The sequence below is a fragment of the Passer montanus genome, unplaced genomic scaffold (assembly GCF_014805655.1).
Source record: "Passer montanus isolate IOZ18808 unplaced genomic scaffold, ASM1480565v1 scaffold48, whole genome shotgun sequence".
Classification (NCBI taxonomy): domain Eukaryota; kingdom Metazoa; phylum Chordata; class Aves; order Passeriformes; family Passeridae; genus Passer; species Passer montanus.
In genome coordinates this window covers 85,107-108,838 of record NW_024369707.1, presented here as the reverse complement: position 1 = coordinate 108,838, position 23,732 = coordinate 85,107, and the positions used below count along the sequence as shown (strand labels likewise).

General features: G+C 37.1%; 1 protein-coding gene across 5 annotated transcripts in view; it reads right to left on the bottom strand.

Annotated features, from left to right (window-relative positions):
- The window catches only part of OPA1 (OPA1 mitochondrial dynamin like GTPase), a 50,148-nt gene that overhangs the window by 2,259 nt on the left and 24,157 nt on the right, over positions 1-23,732 (bottom strand). For all 5 annotated transcript variants that reach the window (XM_039722290.1, XM_039722293.1, XM_039722292.1 and 2 more), the window contains 9 exons: positions 23,334-23,499; positions 22,663-22,815; positions 21,914-22,022; positions 21,211-21,290; positions 20,241-20,381; positions 18,799-18,915; positions 17,438-17,531; positions 17,016-17,126; positions 209-282 (listed from right to left, as the gene is read on the bottom strand). In XM_039722290.1, coding sequence (XP_039578224.1) covers positions 218-282; positions 17,016-17,126; positions 17,438-17,531; positions 18,799-18,915; positions 20,241-20,381; positions 21,211-21,290; positions 21,914-22,022; positions 22,663-22,815; positions 23,334-23,499 — 1,036 coding nt within the window. In that variant the 3' untranslated portion in view covers positions 209-217. The remainder of the gene's footprint in view (positions 1-208; positions 283-17,015; positions 17,127-17,437; positions 17,532-18,798; positions 18,916-20,240; positions 20,382-21,210; positions 21,291-21,913; positions 22,023-22,662; positions 22,816-23,333; positions 23,500-23,732) is intronic.

Here is a 23,732-nt window from a genome sequence, read left to right as displayed (position 1 = left end):
AAGCAGCAAGTGTTGTTCTGCAGATTAGAAGCAAGAAGCAGCAGCAGCCAGAGAACAGAACAAATAGGAATTTTCACAAAATCTGTATGAAAACATGCATTTAAATGAGATGGATAATTTTATATAGAGCAATAATATACAGAGATATAGAGAAATTATAGAGAGATAACTGTAGCAATCTCTTTATGATCAAAACATGATTACCTACTTGAACAATCTACTTTTCTTGATGGAGGGCTTCTATGAAGGCTTCAAGCTTCTCCTGGATTTCCCGAACTTTTTCTGGTGGAAATAAAAAGATCCCTGTTCAAATACTTATTACTATTAAGAACCTGAGGACAGGTACCAAAAGAAAAGAAAACCCACACAAAAACCATTAACCAAAACATGCAAGCACAAACAAAAATTAATGCTGTCATCAATATTACCCCAAGCCTTTTGTTTCTCAGTTACAGAGGTTTACAACATTTTTCTGCATCAGAAAAAAGAAAACCCTCTCCTGTTCAAAGAACTACAGATATATTTTATGATTATCTTGCTAATTTAATAATTCAAAAATTTCCTGAAGGAATCCAATACTAGAAGTGTATTTCAAAAACCTGAAACTTCCATCAGATGATGCACAGCAGAACTACTGTACACTTGTTACACGCAGGGAGCTCTCAGGTTTTAAATAATGCCCACCAGCCCCTTCTTTAACCAAATGTCCTCATTCTCCACAGCAAGTGTAACAAACACCACTAATCATTCTAAATAAAGTTGAAAGCTCATGCCCTTTCACCCAAGAGAATTTCAGGGAAACAGGTCAGTATTCAAGACACCTCCTCCGAAGGGCAGATACAATCTTAAGAATGTTTAAAACTTGCATTTTGTTTTCTTGCATTTCAGTAGTAACCAGATGGATGTGGGCAGAATCTCATTTTATACAAAAACTAAGTCTGGGAGTTTACTTCCCTACCAAAACAAGACCACAACTACAAATAGTTATTAGGAATGAAAAGGCAAAATAGACTGCAAAAAATCCAGGGACTTAGGCATTTTTCCACTCTTTTCTCAATTCCATACAACACTTGTCATCATATAACCTATTTGATTTATTAAATTGCTTATGAAGCAAGATTTAGAACACAGTTGGAATCCAAAGCCTGTGAGATTTCCTGATTTCTCTCTCACCACATCCTCATTTGAAGCTCCTTCTGTGTGTGATTATAGGCATGAAAAACACACACTTCAGAAATATGAAGGAACGGGGGGAGAGCAATAGGACAGACAAAAATAAGTTAGATGAGCATAAACACAGACAAATATTTTTTTCCAAGCTAAAAATACTATTGGATTAAAGCCATATGTTCCCTTGTCTGAGATACAGGGTTTGAGCTTTTTAAAAAAAACTTTTATTTTTTCTTCTCTTTATCAATACCATATGTTATCAACTTTGCTGAGCTGAAGTAATAGCAAAACAAAAAGAAAACAATCAGCTTTAAATAGGATATGTAAGCAAAAGTGGAAAAAAATTACCTCTAAAGAGAACTCTAACGTAGATACGGAAACTGAAAGTTTGATCTAACAAAACCACAACCCCACAAACAAACATAAAACCCAAACATAAACATAAAATCCATTCTAGAGTAATAATAATAACAACAACTCAGCAAACCCCTGCAGTCCTGTTCTAACAGAAATCAACCCCACAAACAAACATAAAACCCAAACATAAACATAAAATCCATTCTAGAGTAATAATAATAACAATAACAACAACTCAGCAAACCCTTGCAGTCCTGTTCTAACAGAAACAGAGAATTTCAGTAAGTATTTGAAATAAAGTATGGAAAATAGCCTGCATGAGTATGAAGAAACCTCGAGCTTCTCTCTTTATCTTGCAGCTCTGAGGTGATGAAGGGTAAGCCACTGACACTTTCAACACTTCAGCATGCCCTCCCCAGTGGTGCTTATCTACAAACAGAAGTACAGTGGAGCTGAATCACACTCAACTCTTACAGAAAACACCAAAGAATCTTATTGAATTTCAGCTGATTTTTTTTTTTCTTTTAAGGTACTTTGATATTAAATGAAGATTACAGTCAGTGTGAGGGCAAAAGCTGTACCTTGGCAATTAAGAAACAGCAGTAGCTGATTTTTACCAGGTTAAAAAAAAAATTAACTCTGATTTAGTTCAGTAGAAACCTTGAAAGCCATCAATGGAAGAAAAGGTAGTCCTATGATCACTTCTCCTTACTGAGCACATGCAAACTGTTTTCACTACTGTAATTTTAAATGAAAAAAAGAACAGGCATTGCATGACAGTATATAAACCTCTAGTGTAGAGAAAATATTTCTATGGCATTAATTCAGGTAACTTAATTAATTAACTTAATTAGCTCAGCTTCCAATACTGTTGCTCAATGAATGTTTACAAAAACAGCCTTTGAAATAATGTTCTACTATTTTGGACAGAAATAACTTATTCATTGACCACACCATGCTGCATGGTGCTTTGACCAACCTGAAAGGTGCTCCTGAACATGGCAGGGAAGTTGGAACAAAATTATCTTTACTGTCCCTTCCAACCCCAAATATTTTATAATGATTCTGGGATTAGAAATTATTAATCCTGAACCCTGCTCTCCAAAATGAGCAGCAGTTACCTGTGATAACTGGGAATGAGATCTCACTCAGAAGATCTCTTTTATGTTGTGCCTTCAGTGGTTTTCTGTGGCACCTTTTTTCCCAATTGCAACATGTTTTCCCAAGTGTGTTCTTTGTATTGATCAAGCCATTAGACCCAGTGAAAGCAGGCAGATTTATCAGTATTAAATGCAAGTATTTTCCTTTCTCAACATCTTGCTAATGAAATATTCCAGCTCTGGAAATTAATAGCATCAGCAAAACCCTGTAATTATTATTTCACCCTTAAAAAAAAGGTTTGTGCCAACAAATCTATTCTAATTTTCTGATTAAGGCATATTAAAATAACAGGATAGCAAATATGTATTCCACCAGAACATACTGAATCAGCTCTGTTTGCTCAGAGAACACGTATACTAAAATTGACTGCATACTATGAGCACTTTATTAGTTTTTATACTTGGACTGAATTGAAATGATTACTTAACTGTAGTAATTATGAGGTCTTGAGGTAATTTAATACTTTGAAATAATATGCTGGCTATTCTTAAAAAAGAACAGCTACAATGAGTGCCAAATAGCTGCAATTATTCATGCTATGTCCTGTATTTTTAGCCATGGTAAAGCCTTTTGCAGCAGCAGATCCCAGGCAACCTGTAACACTTCTGCAAGTCCATTCTGTAGCTCAGAGAAGCAGTCTGCTCAACTGGTTCACTTTTTAAACAGGCTGAGGGCAGTTATGCATTTACACAACACTCATCTTAATAAACTAGTAAATATAAGTGCTTGGAGAGAATTCTAACAGAGGAGTGCAAGTGCAGGCCCTGCAGTTCTGGTGTAACTGTGCAGTTTCATCAGCACCATGTGACTTTGTACGTGGAACAACTATTCATTCCCACAATTCAAGAATAAGATGTTACCCAACTTTAGGAAAAGTGAAATGCACAAGCTCTGTATCCACATCTGTAGGGTTTTGACTGACACTTAGATCAAGCTATCAGTGTTTGTAACAATTTGTACTTGTAAGTTACAATTACTGTTTTGAGGAATGCATGCCAAACACAGAAAAGCATCTGGGTTTCAGGTAAGAATACTTAATGCAGAAGTAAATTTTGGGCTAGACAAAAAGTGACCTGTTGCTCTATGTCTTGTGACACTGTGTTTTTCCAAGGATAAGTAAACCACAGATTAAAAGCATCCAGCTTGCTAGCAAATTACTTCTGTAACTGGTTGAACTACCCAAGCTCTTTTATACAATGCTCCCATGTCACAAAAGGGACTTTAACAAAAGTGCTACACTTATTACAAGGTACTGTGTAAGTTTTAATACACATATTGCTTACACTGGATTCTAGAAAGACAATGTGCTCTTTGCTAGCTCTAATGCAGACCTGAAGTTACAAATAAGCAATTCTTCCAGCACCTGTTAAATACTGATCAAAAATCAAATTAAATCAATGAAGAATAACTGTAACTAAACCCTTGTTTCCAACCTAGAACAGTAAAATTCACAGGCCTAGGAGCCATGAATGGTTATTCTATTTCCCATTTGCCCCATGTTTACCTAAAAGATAAGCTGGTTCATACATCAACTCATTATGCCTCTTGATCTGGTCATGAATATTCCCATAATCCTTCCTCCATATCCCATAAAACTTCACTGACAGAATGAGGAAATTCTTTATTCAGAAGTCTTGAGATCCTCATTCATGCTCAGTCTCTCCTTATCTCCATATGAAATGATATTGCTACCCGCTCATTTTCTTTTCATTAATCCTGTGATCCCAAATCTAAAAGGCTCAAAACCAGACTAATTGAACTGTAATGAGGATTTGGAATACACTGTGAATGCAGAAATACACAGGCACAGATAGAGTTTGCCCTTCCTACTATCATAACCTGGCCAGAAGGGAACCCCCCTGAAAGGTTCAGTTTTACAAGGAAGGTTTGCTTTCTGATTGCTGCCTGAGATACCCAAGCTTAGCTAGCTAGCAATAAACAGTGCTAAAATGAAACAGCTAAAGAAAGTTATCAAGCAAATCTCCTGATGTAAGGCCAAGTAATCCCAAACAAGAAACACAAATTTCAAAAGCAAAGTAAAATCAGCAAAACTGATTTATTTCAAACACACTCCTAGAGGCAAGAAAAGGTTTTCTTGTATTTCCCAGCAGTATTAATTGGTTTACTAAGAGATGTGGCCTCTGTCCACAAAACCTGTCTTGCTTATGGTTCTGAAGATAAATTTATTTTGAGGCATTCAAATACATATTTACCTGTAAAGAACCAATAATTTTAGCACAGAATTTAAAATATGTTCATGTCTGTCTGTGCCAGAGTACTTTGGGCAAATCAAAAAGCTTTCCCCTCCAAATTACAAATGTGCACATATGATATCAAATTTCAACTGCATCAACAAAACAAATTCTAAGATATTTCTGGACACAAATCCATTTTTATTTTGTACTTTGATGAAACCTACAGTATGAAATGACCACAAAAATATATTAATATCTTACTATAAATCCTCACGTTCTATGTTAAGCTGACTTCTAGCTCCAACTCATGTTTACATGGCTTTGATATTTGAATGCCTATGGTTGTTGCTCCTTTTGCTCTGGATTGTGTTTAGACTTGAGTTCTCCCCTTCCCTTTTTTTTTTTCCCCATCTTCCTTCCTTTCTTAATCCCTTCCTTGCCTATAAACATTCTCACTGCTTGCTGTGCTACTTCTATGTTATGGTTAGTTAACCACAAAGGCAGAAATTCGGAATTTACTGCTGTGAATGCATCATCTTTCCTCTAGTAAAAAGGAAAGCCCTGTCAGTCAGAATTCATCACAATGCCCAGAAATACACCATTAAAACTAGAGATGTCAATCCAAAGTTTTCTATTGAAAGCTGATTTTTACCTTAGGGCTATCTAAGACACAAACTCCATAGTTGTATAAACCCCTATAAACAGTCAGGTGGAGAAGGGGGGAGGGAGGAATCATCTCTTTGGAGTTCAGCCTTTTGTACCACATTCCTTGATTTTCTAAGGGCCATGTGAAAGCTTTAGTTCTTGTTAAAATGGTATGAGATAGCACACTCCCAGGCACTCCAAATAATGCCTCAGAAAGCAGACTTCCCAGCCACAGTTACCTGCAGCAACACGCTTACTCATGCTTTGTGCAAACACTGCCATAATTCCCTGATCACTGCAAGGTCATGTCCTGCTGAATTTTAGAGAATCCTTTGAAAGTACCTATCACATTTTTTGCCAGTTTCCTCTTGTTCACATACTATATTTTCCTCTGGATAAGACTGAGAGGAAAGCTAAAGTTTTAAGGGGGAAGAAGGAAAAAAAAAGGCAAAACCACCCAGGATGCCCTTAAAGAGACAGAACATAATTTGTCAGCTGCAAAGACAGATTTATAAGTAGAGGGCCCCCTCTGTTCCTTTAAGGCTGCAAAACAGATGGGAAGTGAATGGACAGTCAAAGGGTCAAGAAAACACATGGGAGGTGCTGCTTGTATGCTGTATGTATGTTCCCAGCAAAAGAAAGAGGTCAAGATTGTAACTGCATGGCTGGGTGCTGGAAAGGTCTTTTCTTTAAGCTGTTACAAAGACAAACGCTGTTCTTCATCCTGCTGTCAAACTGCTATAAATATTGTTTGTCAAAAGAGTTTCAGCAGCTAAAAGTTTTTCTAAAAAAAAGCTGAGCAGGAGGATGAATCATGTGAATGATTCTTAAACAATTAGCTCATTAGTGTAATAAAAGCACTGCAGAATCCTGAAAAGTTTAAATGGAATTTATAATAGTTCATTTAGTAAATCCATGAATCATTAAGAATATACAGCCTTTAAAATGCAAGCTTGCAGAACGTAGCTGGCATGGTCATTAGTTACCAGTAGTTAGACTGAATGAAGATGCCAACTGATGCTACATGGTAGTACCTGTCCTTTAATGCTATACTTTTTATGTGTGTTGCAATCTATCAGGACCTTTGAATTTGTATCCAGTTTGATCTCCTTTTGCATGGCCATAACAGGAGAAAACATCAAGGAGCCTGTTTCTTACAAAGATACAGTTTTGTTTTCTCTGTTGTAGGCAAATCCATCTCTTAAACAGGAACAGATCACCTCCAAGTTGTATATTTAGCCTGATGTAGAAACATAATAAAATCAAGAAAAAAATTCTTAGACAGAAAAAACTCCAAGACACAGCTGCCATCACTGAAGTTACTTTGTTGCAAGTATTACTATCATATGAATTATTAATCCCTTCATAGCACACCTGAACAAAGCTGTCAGCTGCCTGTAGGAAACAGTACTACCTTTATTTCACACTAAAGATAAACAGGCAGCAGCAGAAGCAGCTTGTCTGAAAACACTTCAGCTGTTTTTGCAAGCTACTAAGCACTGCAACAATTATTTTAGCATTACTAACAATGATCTTCAGCCGCAGAAAAGGGAACTGTGTATTGTGCTGTGGAATTACTAGATTACTAATCAATGTCTTGATCTACAGCTGCTCCAGATTTATTGGTGAGAGAGCTGAGTTTAACAAAACAGTTTTGGCCACACATTTGCCCCCTCTTTGGTGGAACAGAAGAACAGAACAGAAGCTGGCTGAGCTTCTTGGAGCAATCCCTGGGGCTCCTCAGGCTGGTAAGCATGAAATCCTGTCTCTGACAGAGCATTTCAGAACTGAGCTACGGGGCTAAAGCAAAACTGACAATTATGTAGACTACTGACTTTATATAAAAGACATTTCCATGAGCTATTCATGCTCATGGAAATCCTGCTTGTCTACAAAAGGAAACAAAATATTACCAAACCGTGATGTGAGGTCACAAACTATTTCTACACTGTCATTGAGGTTAGCCTAATGTACCAGTGATCATTACCCTGTATTAAGTTGCAAGTTTATAAGAGTCACAAGGTCTGCAATATCAAGGTAGGACTCGGGCATCTTTCAGTCATCTGTCTCCATCTCAGAAGTTTTAATTAAAACTACTCTAATAACTCAGTCTTTCAACAGAAATTAGCTGTGTTGCTTACGGGACAGCTGGAAAGAGCACAGTAGCAGAATGACAAGGCAACCTTAGAAAACAATCTCATACTCTGAATCAGACTTACAGATACAGGAAGATTGAACTTCCAAATCAAAACATGATGAATCAGAACATGGTGATGCTCATTATTTAGTGTGCAAACAGTGAAAAGCACAGAGGCAAATCAGAAATACTACCCAATGATTCATGCAGTGATGTACCAAAAGACAAACTTTTCCTTATGCAGAAAGGATATACCCAGCGATGAAGATAAACTACTTACGTAAAGGCTACTGTATCCTTAAGGCTATAAAACTGTAAAGACTTTAACACAGAAAATAACTGATATATTTTTGAGTGTTTCTCCACCCAAAAGAAAGCATACTCAGTAATTAGTTAGATAATGAAGTAACATGCCATCAGGACTATTTAAGTTAAAGTGTCTCTAGAATATGGCAGAAAATGAAATGGTGATTAATTTTTAGATTATAACGCTTAATAGTCAGAAATTTAAGTCATCATATCTAAATGGTTCTATTATTTTTTCTTTGCTATCATTCCTACTGGCAAAGTGGAGTCTACTACAATTGACAATGTGCAACATACACGACACTGACCTCTCCAGTTTTTGGAAATGGCAATGTTACATTCCACAGCTCCATACTACTTTAGAACAAAAGCATATATTGGTCCATTTACAAGCTTGTAATTTATACCAATAGTAAATCTCTTCATGATAAGTTAATCTCTCCATGATAAGTACTTAAATTTTGATTAATAAGTACCCTCACAAGGAACCAGTACTAAAGAGAAAATAGCTTCCAATAGCTTCCAAAAAATTACATGTTTTGATTCTTGCATCATTCAGAAAATTTTAGCAAAAAAATAAATTCAGCAGACAACACCACAATGACCCTCAAGTACAAGAGACATGGGTCTAGAGAAAGATTAATAGGCATTCAACGTGTCATTATTCATGTAGAAGTTTATCACTATTTTTCAATGTCAACTTTAAGTGATAGGCTTCTTTTAGTCATTGACAAATGTGGTGAACTTTGTAAGGATCCGTTTTAGGACCTGGACATCAGTGCCTAACTCTTCATCAATAACTAAGAAATCACAGCAGACAGGCTTTGGTCATCTGGGATTCTTAAGTTAAGTAAACCATCACTCCATCACAGGATGTCTGCAAGTGATGTATGTTCTCCCTTGAGGATTACTTCCCTCTGTGAGAAGATGCAGCTTTCTAAAGCACTTTCTGCCATGACACAAAGCAGGAACTACCTTATCTGCACTTTGACACACAGACCATCCTACACATTCTTCTGGTTTTAATTCATTAGTTTCATGCTGCTGCCCCAAAACTCAAGAGAAAAAAAAAAACTGAATCTGAACATTTAACCAGTGTCTTTCACATCAAAGTACACTTGGCTTGGGTGAATTTCTTAAATTATCTACAGGGAATTAAAAACATGACAGTCATGCAAAAATAATTAATTTGCATCCTAACAGGAAGTTTGCAAGTCTACTGTGAGATATTGCTTGGGTTCAAACTTAGGGGAAATCAAAGACACGACCCTACAGGCTGATTCCAAGCACACTGTCCCCCAAGTTCCTGTGTCACAGAGCACCAGGACCTCTACAGAGCTCAAAGGGAGCACAGGAGTCATGCTGCCACCAGCACACTGGTGACACCAGCACAAGCCTGAACTCGTTAAGAAGCAGACAGCCCACACTTTGTGACTGATTGAGATTTGGGCAGAACGAATGTGCTCTAAATGACAAGCAGCCCCTGATAAGACACAGGCCATACCAATGTCCTCAGGGAAGCTGCTGGCAGGGGACTCTGAAGACAGCAGCTGCCTGCACATGCTTAGCAGAAGTTGGAGATCTGTTTGGTGATTCCCAGAGGGAGATGGCTGCCACGCATCTCTCTGGGTAGAAGGCCACACCATCTTCCTGGTAATGTTCTGCTAGCCCAGGATGAGGTGAGTGAGTGCTCCTCACTGCTATGACCAGGTGAAAGGAGAATGAGATCAAAGTGAGACTGCTGACACCTCTGGAATTGTCTTACAACTACCAAGTAACCATATTTTTACTTAAATAGCTTCTAAAACTCCAATATTTAGGCACTGTGGAAGAAATAAGAGCAGAAAATAACCCTAATTAATCAGATTCTAATAAAATTACTCCTCCATTTACATTTCCTAAGATGCTTTTCTCTTTCCTATACCTGTCTTTGGGCAGCAAGGGTGACATCTGGGCACTACCTTCAAATATCTTGAAAACGATACCTTTTTTCTGTATCTTGTAAACACTGAAAAACACATTGGTTCTGATTTAAGAACTACTAACCACTGCCTTTTGAGCTGTTTTGTCTGCCTCTAGTTTCTACAGGAAAATTACCTATGATCTGCTTATTTGAGAGATCTTTCCCCCTACAGCTGAGCTTTGCCCCTATGAAACACTGTGACCTTTTTAAAAAAAAGTTAAAGCTCATAATAGAAGAGCAAATGGAAGCAAAGGCTTCAGAAAGCCAAGTCAAAGCCTGATTTTAAGGAGCACATGCAATCAACAATGCCATGAAGGATAGAGGTCAAATCAAAACACGATTGGCAGTCATCTGAAGGAACTGCAATTTAATTAGGCTACAGTAATGACCACAGTATAGGATTATTTTCACACAACATTTTTGTTCTACAGCTAACAGCAATGAAAGAAAAAATTTAACCATGGAGCAAGTAATTATATGGAAAGTACTCTTCACAGACTTTATCCCCAACTTTGAATAAATGCATAACAAAAAAGGGGACTCACTTGGATTAAAACCAGTTTGTTAGACAGAACAGACACAACAGAACCCACTCAGCTTAGCCAAATCACAGGAACTTCACGTCCTGAGTCAGCAACTTGCATATGGAAGTGCCAACCTTAGCTAACTCCATTAAAATGGCAAGTTTATTATATGACTATATGATATTAAATATTTCATGCTCCAAGTTGGCAAATTGCTTACATTCAACAAGAGAAAAAGTAAATAAAAAATTTAATGCTGTGACTGTAAAGCAATGACTTTAGATATAAAACTTGAAAGTATTTCACTGTAACTCTGGTTTGCTTGGTTTTTATACGTTTTAGTCTTTACAAGAAAATAATTAAGTTCTGCAAACTATTACATTTCATAGCTTACAAACATATGACAGAATTGAAACAAATGGCCCTAAGCTCTATTTTCTTCATGTGAGGGCTTACTCCTCAAATGTTTCAAAAACCTTTTGTGCAGAACAAAGTCTCAGCTAGCTCACGACACCTGTACAGGTGTCAGCATTACTGACAAATGAACTTGGAGGCTGATCCATTCACATTCATTCCTAGCAATTTCAGAATCAAGTTTCCACAGGCATTCCCACCTCCTGCCAATGACTCTCTCATGCACATGGTTTTACTTAGAATTTGGTGAAGAACTGGGTTTTCTTTTCCAGCTTGTGAGGACACAGGATATTGGATGAATAGCGTGCTGACCTAGGAAAGATGCTTTGTATGTATTATGTTTTGTTTACCCTGTGGCTTTGCAACATTCATAGTTTTGCTGTCCAAAAGGACTCAAAGGAGAAGAAATAAATGAAGATAGGACATATGTATTTCGTTTGGGTCTGTGAGATTTCAACTCTAGGAAAGTGAATGGCAAAGCTCCTGCAGCCTGCCTGAAGCTTGGATTCACCTGAAGCATTCAACATGTATGTGCACCATCTAGCAGGCTTTAGGTGCCACTGCAACAGGGAGAGATGACACTTAGCTTCAGGGTAAGACACTGGAAGATCCACTTCCTTTCTGAAATGATTAAAGGATTCAATTCCTAACAGTCTTTTCTTAACAAAGCTTACTAAACTAGTACTTTCCATACAGTTGCTAACCAGAAATGTGCAGGTGAGAGAAAAAAAAAAAAAGACAGTCCTCTACAATCTTCATAAATCACATGTCATACAAACAAACCAGAAAACGTCGAGGGAGAGCGGAGAACAAGAGGGACGGGGACAGGCGAGCGCATCTTGCTGCCGGCGGCGGGAGGGGAGCCCCGGGAAGGGAGCCCCGGGAAGGGAGCCCGGGAAGGGAGCCTCGGGAGGGGAGCCCCGGGAGGAGAGCCCCGAGAGGGGAGCCCCGGGAGGGGAGCCCCGGGAGGAGCCCCGGGAGGAGCCCCGCGCTCCCTCCGCGGCCGCTCAGCGCCACCGCGCGCTCGGCACCGGCACCGCCGGGGCTCGCCCCAAGCGCTCCGGAGAGATCCTGCAAGCACCGAGCAACTTCTCCCATGTGTTTTAATGGGAGCTCAACGTTTTCAACAATGACCATGTTATAAACAGATTTATCCACGTGCTATCAGGTATTTCTGCTGAAATTACTAGTTTGTCATTTGTGTTAAAAATAAAACAGCAGAAAATGCATTATTCATGTTGAAATTGAAATCTTTCACCTATGTATTATTTTTCTTTAAAAAAAAGTATTGCCCAATACTGAAGGACATAATTAATACAGTTCTACGGAAGGTGTGACTTCAAATTTATAAACAACCAACCAAGCTGTAATTTAAAATACACAGAACAATTACAACATTCAGTAACCTCAGAGGCAGCCTGCATGAATATTCAATATCATTCACTTTCGAAAGTTAAACACAATTACTGGAGAAAACAGTAGGAACTTGCAAATACTGCAAGTATTCACTGATAAAATTAAAGGATATATATTGACTCATCCATTTTCAAAGGTACTGTAGAAATAAAGGGTAATTAATATCTAAAAAAAAAAGGCAAGTGGAAAAGATTTGTGTAGAGGTGCACACACTCGTGTGTAACAGCTGCAGGAATTTGAAGGGACTGACTTGCCCTTGAGATTTTCCCTCCAGCCCAAAGCAGTGCCTTAAAGCCTGCAATACAAACAGGGCAGTCTTGCCAAGAGGCTTTTCTGTGAAATTCTTCTTTCAAAATAGTAATGTTTACCATTGTACTTTTAGCTCCTTCTATCCCATTTTACTTCTTATGGAACATAGCATATTTAAGATACTGATATAGATAAGCAAATACTTAGTTGTGTGAAATACAAATTTCAAATCAAAATAATTTGTCCGCCAGCAATGAGCACAATCAAGATGCAGGTGCCAGCAGGAAAGTAAATGTGATTCTTCCTATTGCTGGTAAAGCTATCCAAGTCAGGGCTGTTTTCCCCAAATGACAGACAACTTTGGTGAAGAACTTCAATAAAAATAATGCCCCAGAGTTGTGAGGGAGGTTGTGAACAACTGCATTAAAACAGGTTCATATCAACTGTTCAATAAGCCTACAGTACCCAGTTAGGCATGTAAGAGACAGATAGCAAATTACTCTTGTTTCTGAATCCTCATATTAAAAAAACAACTAACATATCTCAACTGTACCTACTGTTTTAAAATGTGACAAGAAAGGGAAAATATCATGGCTGTTACTTTTCACACAAGAACTTAGGAGTTGAAGCAGATAGACCACTGCAGCATCGGCTCACTGTTCAGTAACTGGTGAAAGAGGAAATAGACCACAAGGAATTACTGTAAAAAGACCAGAATAAAACCCAGAAAGCACCATAACACAGGTGTATAAATCTATAATGTAGATACATTTCAAATATTTTGTGCAAGGTCTGCTCTTTCACCTCAAAAAGGGTTTAATGGAACTAAGGAAGAGGAGAAGAGTGGCAAGGCTGACTGAAACCAGGAAAAAATGTCCATGCAAAGAGCAGCTACACTGACTTTTCAAGTCAGAAAAAAGAACATCAAGTGCAGGTAGCATACTTGTCTGTGAAGTCATGAATGGCAAAAAAAATGAAAAGAAAAAGATTACTGAATGTTTTTCACAGTGCAAGGATTAAGGAGAACCAAATGAAACTGGCAGGTGGCTCAGAAACAAACAAAAGGAAGTACTTTTTCTCACAATGTGTAGTTGAACCCTGGAACTAATTGCCACAGGATGTTGCAGATGCCAAAGTTTACATGAGTTCAAAAAGCAATTAGAGAAATTCACAGGAGGAAAAAAAAAGCCTCCATGAATGCCTATTAATCACAAAGATATTACCTCAGGATTAGGAAATCTTGGAACCACGGATTGTGGGCTGCTGTGAGAGCATAACAGGCAAGTACTACTGTATGCTTATGCTGTTCCCACGCCTGCTCACTGCCAGGGTCAGGACTCTGGGACACATCAACCACAGGTGTATCTTTCATTACAAGCATTCTTATAGAGTGATTGCATTTTAGAACATTTTTGGAGTCAATTTTCCCAGTTCAGCTATTCATATTCTCCTCTGCCCCTTTTTGCACCTCATGATCCTTTTTTCCCAAAGGACTCTAATTCTAGGGCTTCTTTATTTCCATAAACTTAGTAACTATTTACTGGTACAAGTACCATGGCAATACTTATGTTAAGGAGTACATTTATGTTACATTTAAAGCATATTTTTGAAGAAAAAGCAACCTTCGGTATTTAAAGAAATTAACAATTTGTTTCAAAGATCTGTTTACACTCTTTAAAATACCTAGAATAAAACTTGAGATATGAACAGTAAGAAGCAGCAAGATTCCGGGCATAAATGTCAGATAAGAAATATTCTTGTATAGGATTAAAGTATCATTCAAGGCTGTAGAAAACAGACAACAAAACCTCCTCAGGTAAGTTTTGAGTCTTATGTGAGCTCTTATCATGAGACTCGGTCACCCATGTTAGTAGTAGCCATTAACCAGTATCCTGAATAAACAATAGAACACTTTCAGTGCTTCAGCATTAAAAGACTAATAAAACAGCAGTGAGACAGTGTTCTCATATAACCAGCATCAAGAGGAGTCATCCCAACCTCAGGTATATAAATAATTTACATTTGCAAGTAGAGTTTCTAAGCAGGAAGTGAATCCCAGCCCCATATTTACAAATTTAGACTGGAAATTAGAAGTCTATTTGTAACCACCAGAAGAAAGACATCCTGGAACATGTTTTCAGTGTCAATAGTGAGCCCCAACAAGTAACTGATTTGAAGACAGAGCTCAAGATATTCGAATCAGCTGGGTTATATAAACACAGCTGCATGGAATAGAGAGACTGGACTTCGTGACTCAGGAGATCACTTCCCTTCCTAATTAAAATACCAATACTTTATGAACGTGTGTCACAAGAGTCAGGATTCTCCTTTAGGAGAGTCCTGAACTTTATTAAGTGCTACTAGAATGAAATTACAGCTATCTGAGAGTTCAATGCTCTATGCTATAAAAATCTGTCTCAGGGGTATAAAAAAGCCCTCTGCACCATAGAAAAGCATTCTATTCAGCAAGGGAAATGCAAAGAAACCCCCTTTTTGAGTCATATTCCCATAAAAATCACTTAGCAATAAAAGCATGCAGAAAGAACACAGCTGATCTGAGTACAGAGCTAAGCAGTGGTAGTTTTAAAATCTTCCCACAGGTACAATAAAGCAGAACATGTCATCATACATTGTTTTGTACTGAGTAACAATTATTTCTTTAGAATAATGTGTGGGGGATCTATGACCTCCCGAATTTAAAAGAATACAGTGCCGTGACATGTTTTTGCTACACAGTAATTTATGAAATGCAAACCATACACTTAAAGCATTTATACCAGTGCACTGACACCTCAGGTTATGAACACACACAGGCTGCTCCTACAGGTCTAGTCTTAGTTTACAAAATAATGACCTCAGCTGCCACTGCTTTGAAATGGGAGCCTATTACTGAGGCTGGGGAAAAGCATAGTTGACAATACAAAAATTCTAAGTCAATTTCAGTGCAAAATAAAGACACGTTAATTTAAACATCATGGGCATGTTAGGGTCTTTTAATTTTGTTTTAAAACACAGAATCCTTGAGGGTAAATCAAAACCACCAAGGTTCACTCTATACCAGTGTTTGTGCAGGAAAAAAGACCAAAAAAATCAGCAACCAGCATCAAAGCAATAAAGCAAGCAGCACTGCTTGAAAAAGAGAACTTCCTCAATAAAAGTCTACATCCTACTATGTAGCTACCACTTGCTTTACTCAACATATACAGAGAAGAGGAGAACCTCTTATGCTGTAAAACATGCTCTACCTACTCTAAAAGACTGTTTACATAAAGGTTCATACAAGATTTCAAAAGCCACACAGGATGTCTGGAAAAAATTATGTACCTATCATGAAAATTATACAGTCATAGCACCTGTTTCAGAGATCAGTCAAGAAAACCTAGGCAATTTGCCCTAGATCACCAGAACTCCTATTCACAATTCCAAAATATTACATTTTCTGAAGGAAAACAAACACAATTCACTGGGATTTCAGTAACGATACTTCCAATAAGCATTTTCAGTGTAGCCAAACTAGCATTATTAATTGAGTTTATTTTAAGCAAACATTTAGTTTTTATTACATTTTGGATGTAAAATATGAAAAATATTATTCATATTTAGGTAACCAACTGCTATAGCAGACTTCTCTGTCCTACTGAACCCTGGATATAAGAACTTTCTTAATTACTTTGTTAATTGAAAGAAAAAACACTGATCACAGTATTCATTTATTCCAAATGAAATATACCAAGTCATATTTTAAGAGAAAAATTAGTTTCTACATCAAACACAAAATAGAAATCTAAGAAGAATGGTAACCTGTGAACCATGTGAACATGCAGGTATTTGTGTAACTACAGGAACTTCATTTATCACTAGTTTTTTTTCTTTTCCCTTTTGCACAGCACTGTTTTTTCCCCTCTCAGACCAGGTGCACAGCTGGGGTTTAAGTGGAAGTCTCACAGAATGGCAGAATGCTGCCAAAAAAGCAATGGTATGTGTGGAAGACGAGGTCCATCAGCTAAAAGTCAGTCTAAACCCTACTGGGTGTGCAGGCAGACAACAGAAAACAACCTCAACCTGGACTGCCACCTTAAAAACTTTCACTGTTTAAAATCTTATTATATTAATCATAAAAGCCTAATGGTTTTTGAGCACGTTTTGAGCTACCCAGAGCATTAAACTACTGTAATCCCTCTGGAAGGGGAATCTCCCTTTAAATATTACTTTGTCTTAACTACAATTTTCAATACAATTTTCAATAATTTTTTCAATACATTTATAAAAGTGAAGTTACATCTACTGCAAATTATATTATGACACTAATATCCATGTCCACCTTTGAATCAGTAGACGATATTTAAGAAAAAATCTGGGTGATATTAGATAAATGCCAGCACATGAACAACCCACATCACACTGAATATTCTCAAGCATAGTGGTAGAATTTGCTTAATTTCAAACTCATTCCAAAACACTGTAGAGTGGATACTTACTGAGATCTTCTGCAAGCTGGACTCTCTTGCCAGTTAGGAGCATCACCTTCTTTTCATTGTCTTCAGCAAAATCTTCAAGCACTTCCTTTACATTCTTCTCCAAGCGCCTTACTGGAAAAAAATAAAACAACAAAGCAACCAAAAAAAAGTGAGTGGCAACACTTTTGCAACTCCAGTGACCCAAGGACAGAATTTTGGGAAGGTCTGTTGGAGATACAATATATATTTTACCATACTTATTAGTCTGATAGGAAAAAAAGCAAACCTCTGTACACAGAAGCCCCTTCTTCGGGCCATTAAGAATAGAAATTCTTTGAGAAAGATTTTTAAATTTCAAAGGGTATTTCCCCTCTGAACAAAATTATTATTGTAAGACTTTTTTAGAAATTTTTTTTTTTCAAGCCCTTCCGAGTGAGGCTTACCTTCAGTGTTGGTGAGCTGCTGCCTCAGGGTATTTGCTGTAATGGCCAGCATTCGCTGTATTCGCCAGAAGAGGACGATGTCATTACATTCGAGCTGGAACGACAGAACTTGTGGTGTCAGACCCCTGATGCCCAGTGAACATCCTACACACACAAGAATCTCTTGACACCTTCAGCAGCAACTGTAGCCTCATGTATATATATCCAGACCTTGCACAAAAATCCCACAGAATTACTGGTGTAGGTAACAAGGAAACATATGAAAAATATTTCACAAGAACCACATCAGCCTTATTTAATGCACTGCATCACCTTCATGTCTGCTATTTTCAACAGAAAGAGCTGTATCATGGGAAACCATGGGAAAACAATTTGCACACACTTTATGCAGGCTGGGGAATGTAACCTAATGCTCACTGGAACACCACTGCTGGTAGCAAACACACTGAGAGACAACAGCTGAGCTCCAGGCTGTGCCTCCCTGCATGACAAATGCTTCTGAAGACAGGGCTGGGCCAAGGGCTGTATTTGTTAACAACAGAAGAGACAGTTTCTACACCTGCAAGGACAGCAGGAGGGAGCATTAAGTTCACATTAGGGCACCTTAAAGAAGACAGGAACATGATTAGGAGTTTAAGTGTCATGAAGAGGTAGCTCTCCATATTGTGATCTCCTTCTCTCTTACCTCTTAGAGGCAAAGGTATTTCTAAAGTAACAAAAATTTCTACCTTCATGGCTCATTAAGAGAAAAAGTGAGGAGCTCTACCTTTCCAGCAATTTCTCTTTGATTTAAAATATAATGGTAAGAAAACAGTGTATTATTTGAGTGATTTGATGCATACTGTCATTTCTTGCACAAGCTTGGGTTCACAAAACTGGAAAAGTTATTTATAAAGACCTGTTTGGAAACGTCATAGCTGTTCATTTTTTCCCCCATTGATCACACATGGTTTGAAGCATTAACTATAAATACTTACTGACCACAGTTTTCCTATAAATCCATAGGGATATTTTCTAAATTTTTTTGTATAAGTGAAGTAAGTAACTATCAATGGGAAAGCAGGAGAAATGGCTATCAGAAACATATCAACAGCTGTACACTACTGGTTTTAACTGTGCATTTTCAATACACATCCATTAGAAACAGAAGTTTAGGTCATGGCTGATACCTAGTGGTCATTTTACATAATTACCACCAGGAGGGCATTTTATCTATTACAAGCCTCATATAAAACGTATCTGAGATGACCAGCTACCTGGTCAGGCTAATTTGAAGTATTATTAGATTCTTTTTTCAACTGAAATAGAAATATTAAGGCAAAACACCAGTGTAGATGAAGAACATCTGTTCTTCAATTTACCTCTGAGTCCACAAAATGCCTCTGATAATAATAGAAGCCTCTTCGACATAGATTGCAGTGGCTCAAAGCAGACTTCAGGAAGTATCTTCTATAAATTTGGTGCCATGTGTCTTTAATCTAGGAAAAGAGTATTTAAATTTGACTAAATAAATGAATACATACAATCACTATCGTGCTTAGATTAATGACTGCATTTAATTTTAAAATGTACTCCAAATTCCACTGTTCCTATCATGTAACATACATCTAAATATTTCTCAGCAATTTGTCTACAACTGGGATATGATTAATGTGCTAGTTACACTTGGCAAACACTACAGATGACTTGTCAATTTAAAAACCTTCTTTTTCATGAACATAACTGAATGGTTAAAAATACTGTTTGTGGCCAAAACATGTTTAGATTATATTCTACAAAACATTCTTTACATTAACACTGAGAACATATTTTTGAGTTGTACCCATTAATTTACCAATTAAACCAGATTAAGGCTTAGATAAATATTTAATGGGTCTTACGTAAACAAACATTTATAACTTTTCTTGATTAGGCTTATTATGTTTCAATTCTTCAGAATTAAAACATGTGTATCAAGATGCCTCTCTGGAAAACCCATAAAACATAATTAAGAAAATCAGTTGCTTAGCTAGAAAAAACCTCAGTTTGCACTCAGGCTCTTCATGCAGAGGATATGGATCACTACTACGACCTTTATAAAAAATGCTAAGTGCTGTATAGGAAAAGAGCAGCAGATATTACAATTCTTCTTCCTAGAAGAAGTGCATGTATTAATGGTGCAAAGGTAGCCAAAGTTATTGCAGAAAATAAATCACTGCTATAGAAAATCTACATCTATTACTTATTAATGTCTGAATTCTCATTTGTTTAAAATCTCACATTTAATTAGATAAGAGGTCTAATTACCCTTAGGGGCATTTCACTGCAATGAGATATGTAATTTTCCAGAGCATTTCAGATGTACAATACAATCCCTCAGAACACTCAAAAAAAACCCTGCCTTTTTCTAAGTATTTTTAAAAAAAGTCTCTCTCTTCATTGTAACAATGACCTGTAAACTTCACACACAACCACACTGAAAGCTTTAGGATACACAGTATGTTTTTACTGTAACTTGCTGGCAAAGGCCTTGATTACATCTGAGCAATAATTTCTAACAAGCTTTGTTACAACGTAGGCAAGAAAGTCTGCTCAGCAGATTCTGATCCCAGCCTAAAGGGACAGATTCCAAAGTGCTGCACAGCCTTTGTCTGCCAGCCAACAGAAGTGTGTGAATTGCGTGCAAGCAGCCACTTAGTGATTTGTTTGGCAACATCTGCATCACAAACTCAGTATCCAGATGAAGTCTTTTCTTTGGCATCTAGAAACATTCAAATGTTCACAGGGGGCTTTCCATGTGTCCTGTTACAATTCTGCATCTCACCAGACAAGGATCCACTGCTACTCCTCTTGCTTCCAGATTCTTTCTGACAGTCGTTACTTCATCATTCGCCAGATAAGCTGGATGATCTTCATTGCACTTGATTAATTTCTCAAGTTCATTTTTTGTTTCATTACGAATATTCTAGGATAAGAATGATTAGCTGGAATTTATTATTAGCAACACAGAGATCATCAGCTCCTCCTCAATAAACGCTCTATTTGCTTAATAAGCCAGGGCAGAAAAAACCTCTGACATTATTAACTATTACTTTTAAGTCACTTCAAAAGGAATTTAAGCAAAGATACATCAATGGATGAGTCCATTTGATAATTCACTGTCATTTTAATTTTTTCCCCTTTTTATGATACATGAAAATGCAGAACAAGAATAGAAGGGTGGGAAAAAAATCATAGGTGTTAGCCCCCTTTCTCCTACATGAATACCTGCTAGCAGGTTTCACATTCATATACCCCTTGTGACACTGATTAAAATTGTAATTTTTTACTATTAGCTAGCAGGAACTCTCCATGGGTTCATACCTTTAAGCTGCTGTTCATAAAAGTCAACCAATACAGGCTGAAGTCACTACCATGCTCCAATACCTGGCTGCATATAGCTGACTGTAAAACTCCTTTCTCTGAAACAATTACTTCCTACTCTACCCTTTTAAATTCTGCTTACTTCTTTAAAGTATGAATCAGTTTGAGAAACATCTAAGAAAAGTAATATAAAAAGCCTATCACCTCTGGGCATTGAACAAAAGGTGCAAATAAAATTCAAAGGAAATTTTCAAAAGCTATGAGCAAATGAGATGTTATGATGAATATGGCCAATCAGAAGATACAACTGTGACTACAATGCAAGTGATAATGTTATCACATACTAATTAAATCCAAATAGAGGATGACAGGAAACTGCATGCTAATAAAGGTAGTGACCTGTAAATTCTTTACAATTATTTTCCTTTTACCTGTTCTTTGGTGCGGCCTACCCAGTACAACCATCTTTTTTTCCAGTCTGGACCCACCATATCTTCAATAACAGATTCAGCTGAAAAAGGAGGCATGACATTAACTATCAAACAAAATATATGCAACCAGACAAATGTATGGTTTCAAAATTAAGTATGTGAACAAGAATGAACATTTTATGTTGAAGAACATAAAATACACCACACTGAGTTAAGTCAGGTGTATTTTACTACAAGCAATGGTTGATGTATTTTACTAAAATTTAAAAATTACTTCCAACCAATAGATACTTCAAGAAGCATACAAAAAACATAACAGCCCTCTACTGAGACCACCCTCCTGGTTCCAAATCATGCATTTAAAAATACTCAAATCTTAACGTGGCTGCAACTTGCATCAAAACTGATTATGGTAGAAACAGACCAACTATTTTCCCTGAATTCATCCTGTTCTCCTACATGTACATTTAGACCATTTTTTGAGTCTATAGATCTCTACTGCTTCTCATTCAGTTGCCTCATTTTAAGAGCAAGAGCATGAGAGCTTTTGAGGCTGTATTTTCTATCAGTATCAGTACCACTGCAAGCAGTCACCACTGTGACAGCTGGGCTGATACAAAGGCTGCCCTTCAGTGAAGTGAGCTAGCCCAAGACTGGCTCAGATTAACAAGGGAAGAAGAGTGGAATACATGACACCACTCACTGTCTTTGAGCCGACTCTGGAGCGTCTCTTCCATGAAATGAATGGCTGCATCCCACTGCTGCTTGTCAGATATTGACCGATCTTCTAAAGCATTGTGCTGGATCACCCGCTGCAATGCACAAGGTCACTTTAGCACACAGCAAATCATGCATTCAGGATTTGCTTAATAACCCATTTCTAGTATCCTTTTCATTTTTTAATGTCTGCTAAAATAGATTCTATTGGGCCTGCATAAGATATTCAAGAGGCACCTTTCAAAGCACCGCCAAAATTATTTTCGTGTGCTTCTGATTCTTTTCTACAGCCTGCATAACTAATGGAAAAAATAAAGCAAAATATATAAAATCCCTATAAAAAAGAATATAAATACATATAGAATATATATATTATATATATATATATATAGAATATATATATAAAAAAGAATTACAGAATCTTTAAAGATGGAAATTAAATGATGTTATTTCATAGGGCTACACTGAACAGAACAAATAAGCTGATGCCACATAATTCTCACCAGGCTGCCCTTGTTATGGAGGATATTCATGAACCAATCAAAACAGTTTTATTAGATACCATTTAGGGCAGTAACTAATAAAAAGATAATAATGAAATGAGAAACACTGAATTAAAAAGGTGAGATGGACACAACAATAATCATTTTATGATTACAGCAAAACAATGCAAAAATACTGGTTATCCAACTCTAATAAAAACATTCCAAGGCAAAAACCCCCACTACACTATACCAGGCTATCCTCTGCTCTCTCATTCCATTTATGTCGCTTAATAGTTTCTTCTTTGACAGCTTGCTTCAGTTTATCAAAGATGTCATCGTGCTCTTTTCCTTTTTTTTCTGTCATGAAACGGGAAAATTCTTCTTGCAAAGTCTCCCATGCCACCTGGAAAGTTAGCAAACAATTTCTCCTAAAGTGGACCACTACACAATGCACCAGCTGATAAAGGCACATTTACTACAATTCTTTCAAGTATGAAATTCTGGAGATTTTTCAAAAAAACCCACACAAACATAAATCATTGACTTTTCCCTTGCTGCCTTATCCACTACTAATAAAATCAACACTAAACTTTGCTTCACTGTGTTGTAGCAAGCAGAATTCTGTTAAACTTGCATAAATCCATTAAATATGAATATACCTACTTGAGGGGTTTGTTAACCTTGCAAAAATAGGTTTTTTTCTTTAATAGACAAAATTCAAAAGAAGAGCAAAATACAATGTTTTTGCTCTGAATAGTTCTGGGACACCAAGATCTTGTCAGCCTTTTCTGACATGTAAGCTAGTTAAAAGAATGCAGTCAGCCATTCAAACATCATCTTACTTCTCTGGAGTTATACTTTCATTTCACATTTTAATTATGTTTTTATTTGATTTTTGCATTTAAATTACTAAATTCTCACCTCTACTGCTTTATTAGGCAGTTGCTTGTCAGTCCACTGCTTCAGTTTGATGTCCACAGTGGTGTTAAATGTCCCTGAGTTTGCAGTCTGTGCTGCTGGCAGGTAGATGTTCTCAATCACATGAGTAGATACCCTTTCCCATAAAGTTTTCTCAAGCATCTCCTCCCTAAAATGAGAGTTGTAACACATGTGATGGTTTCCAGTACACAAGTGATGGTTTCCAGTACACAAGCAAGTGACTAATAGGTGTGCATTCAATTTGTTCGGAACACAGAAAACAAGATTACAGATCACAGGAACACAATACATTGTCCAAGAAAAACAGTTTCTTACTTATAATTGATAATGTTTTTTCTAGAACTCTATTTTAAAGGCAAACTTCTCCTAGTAAATTATGGA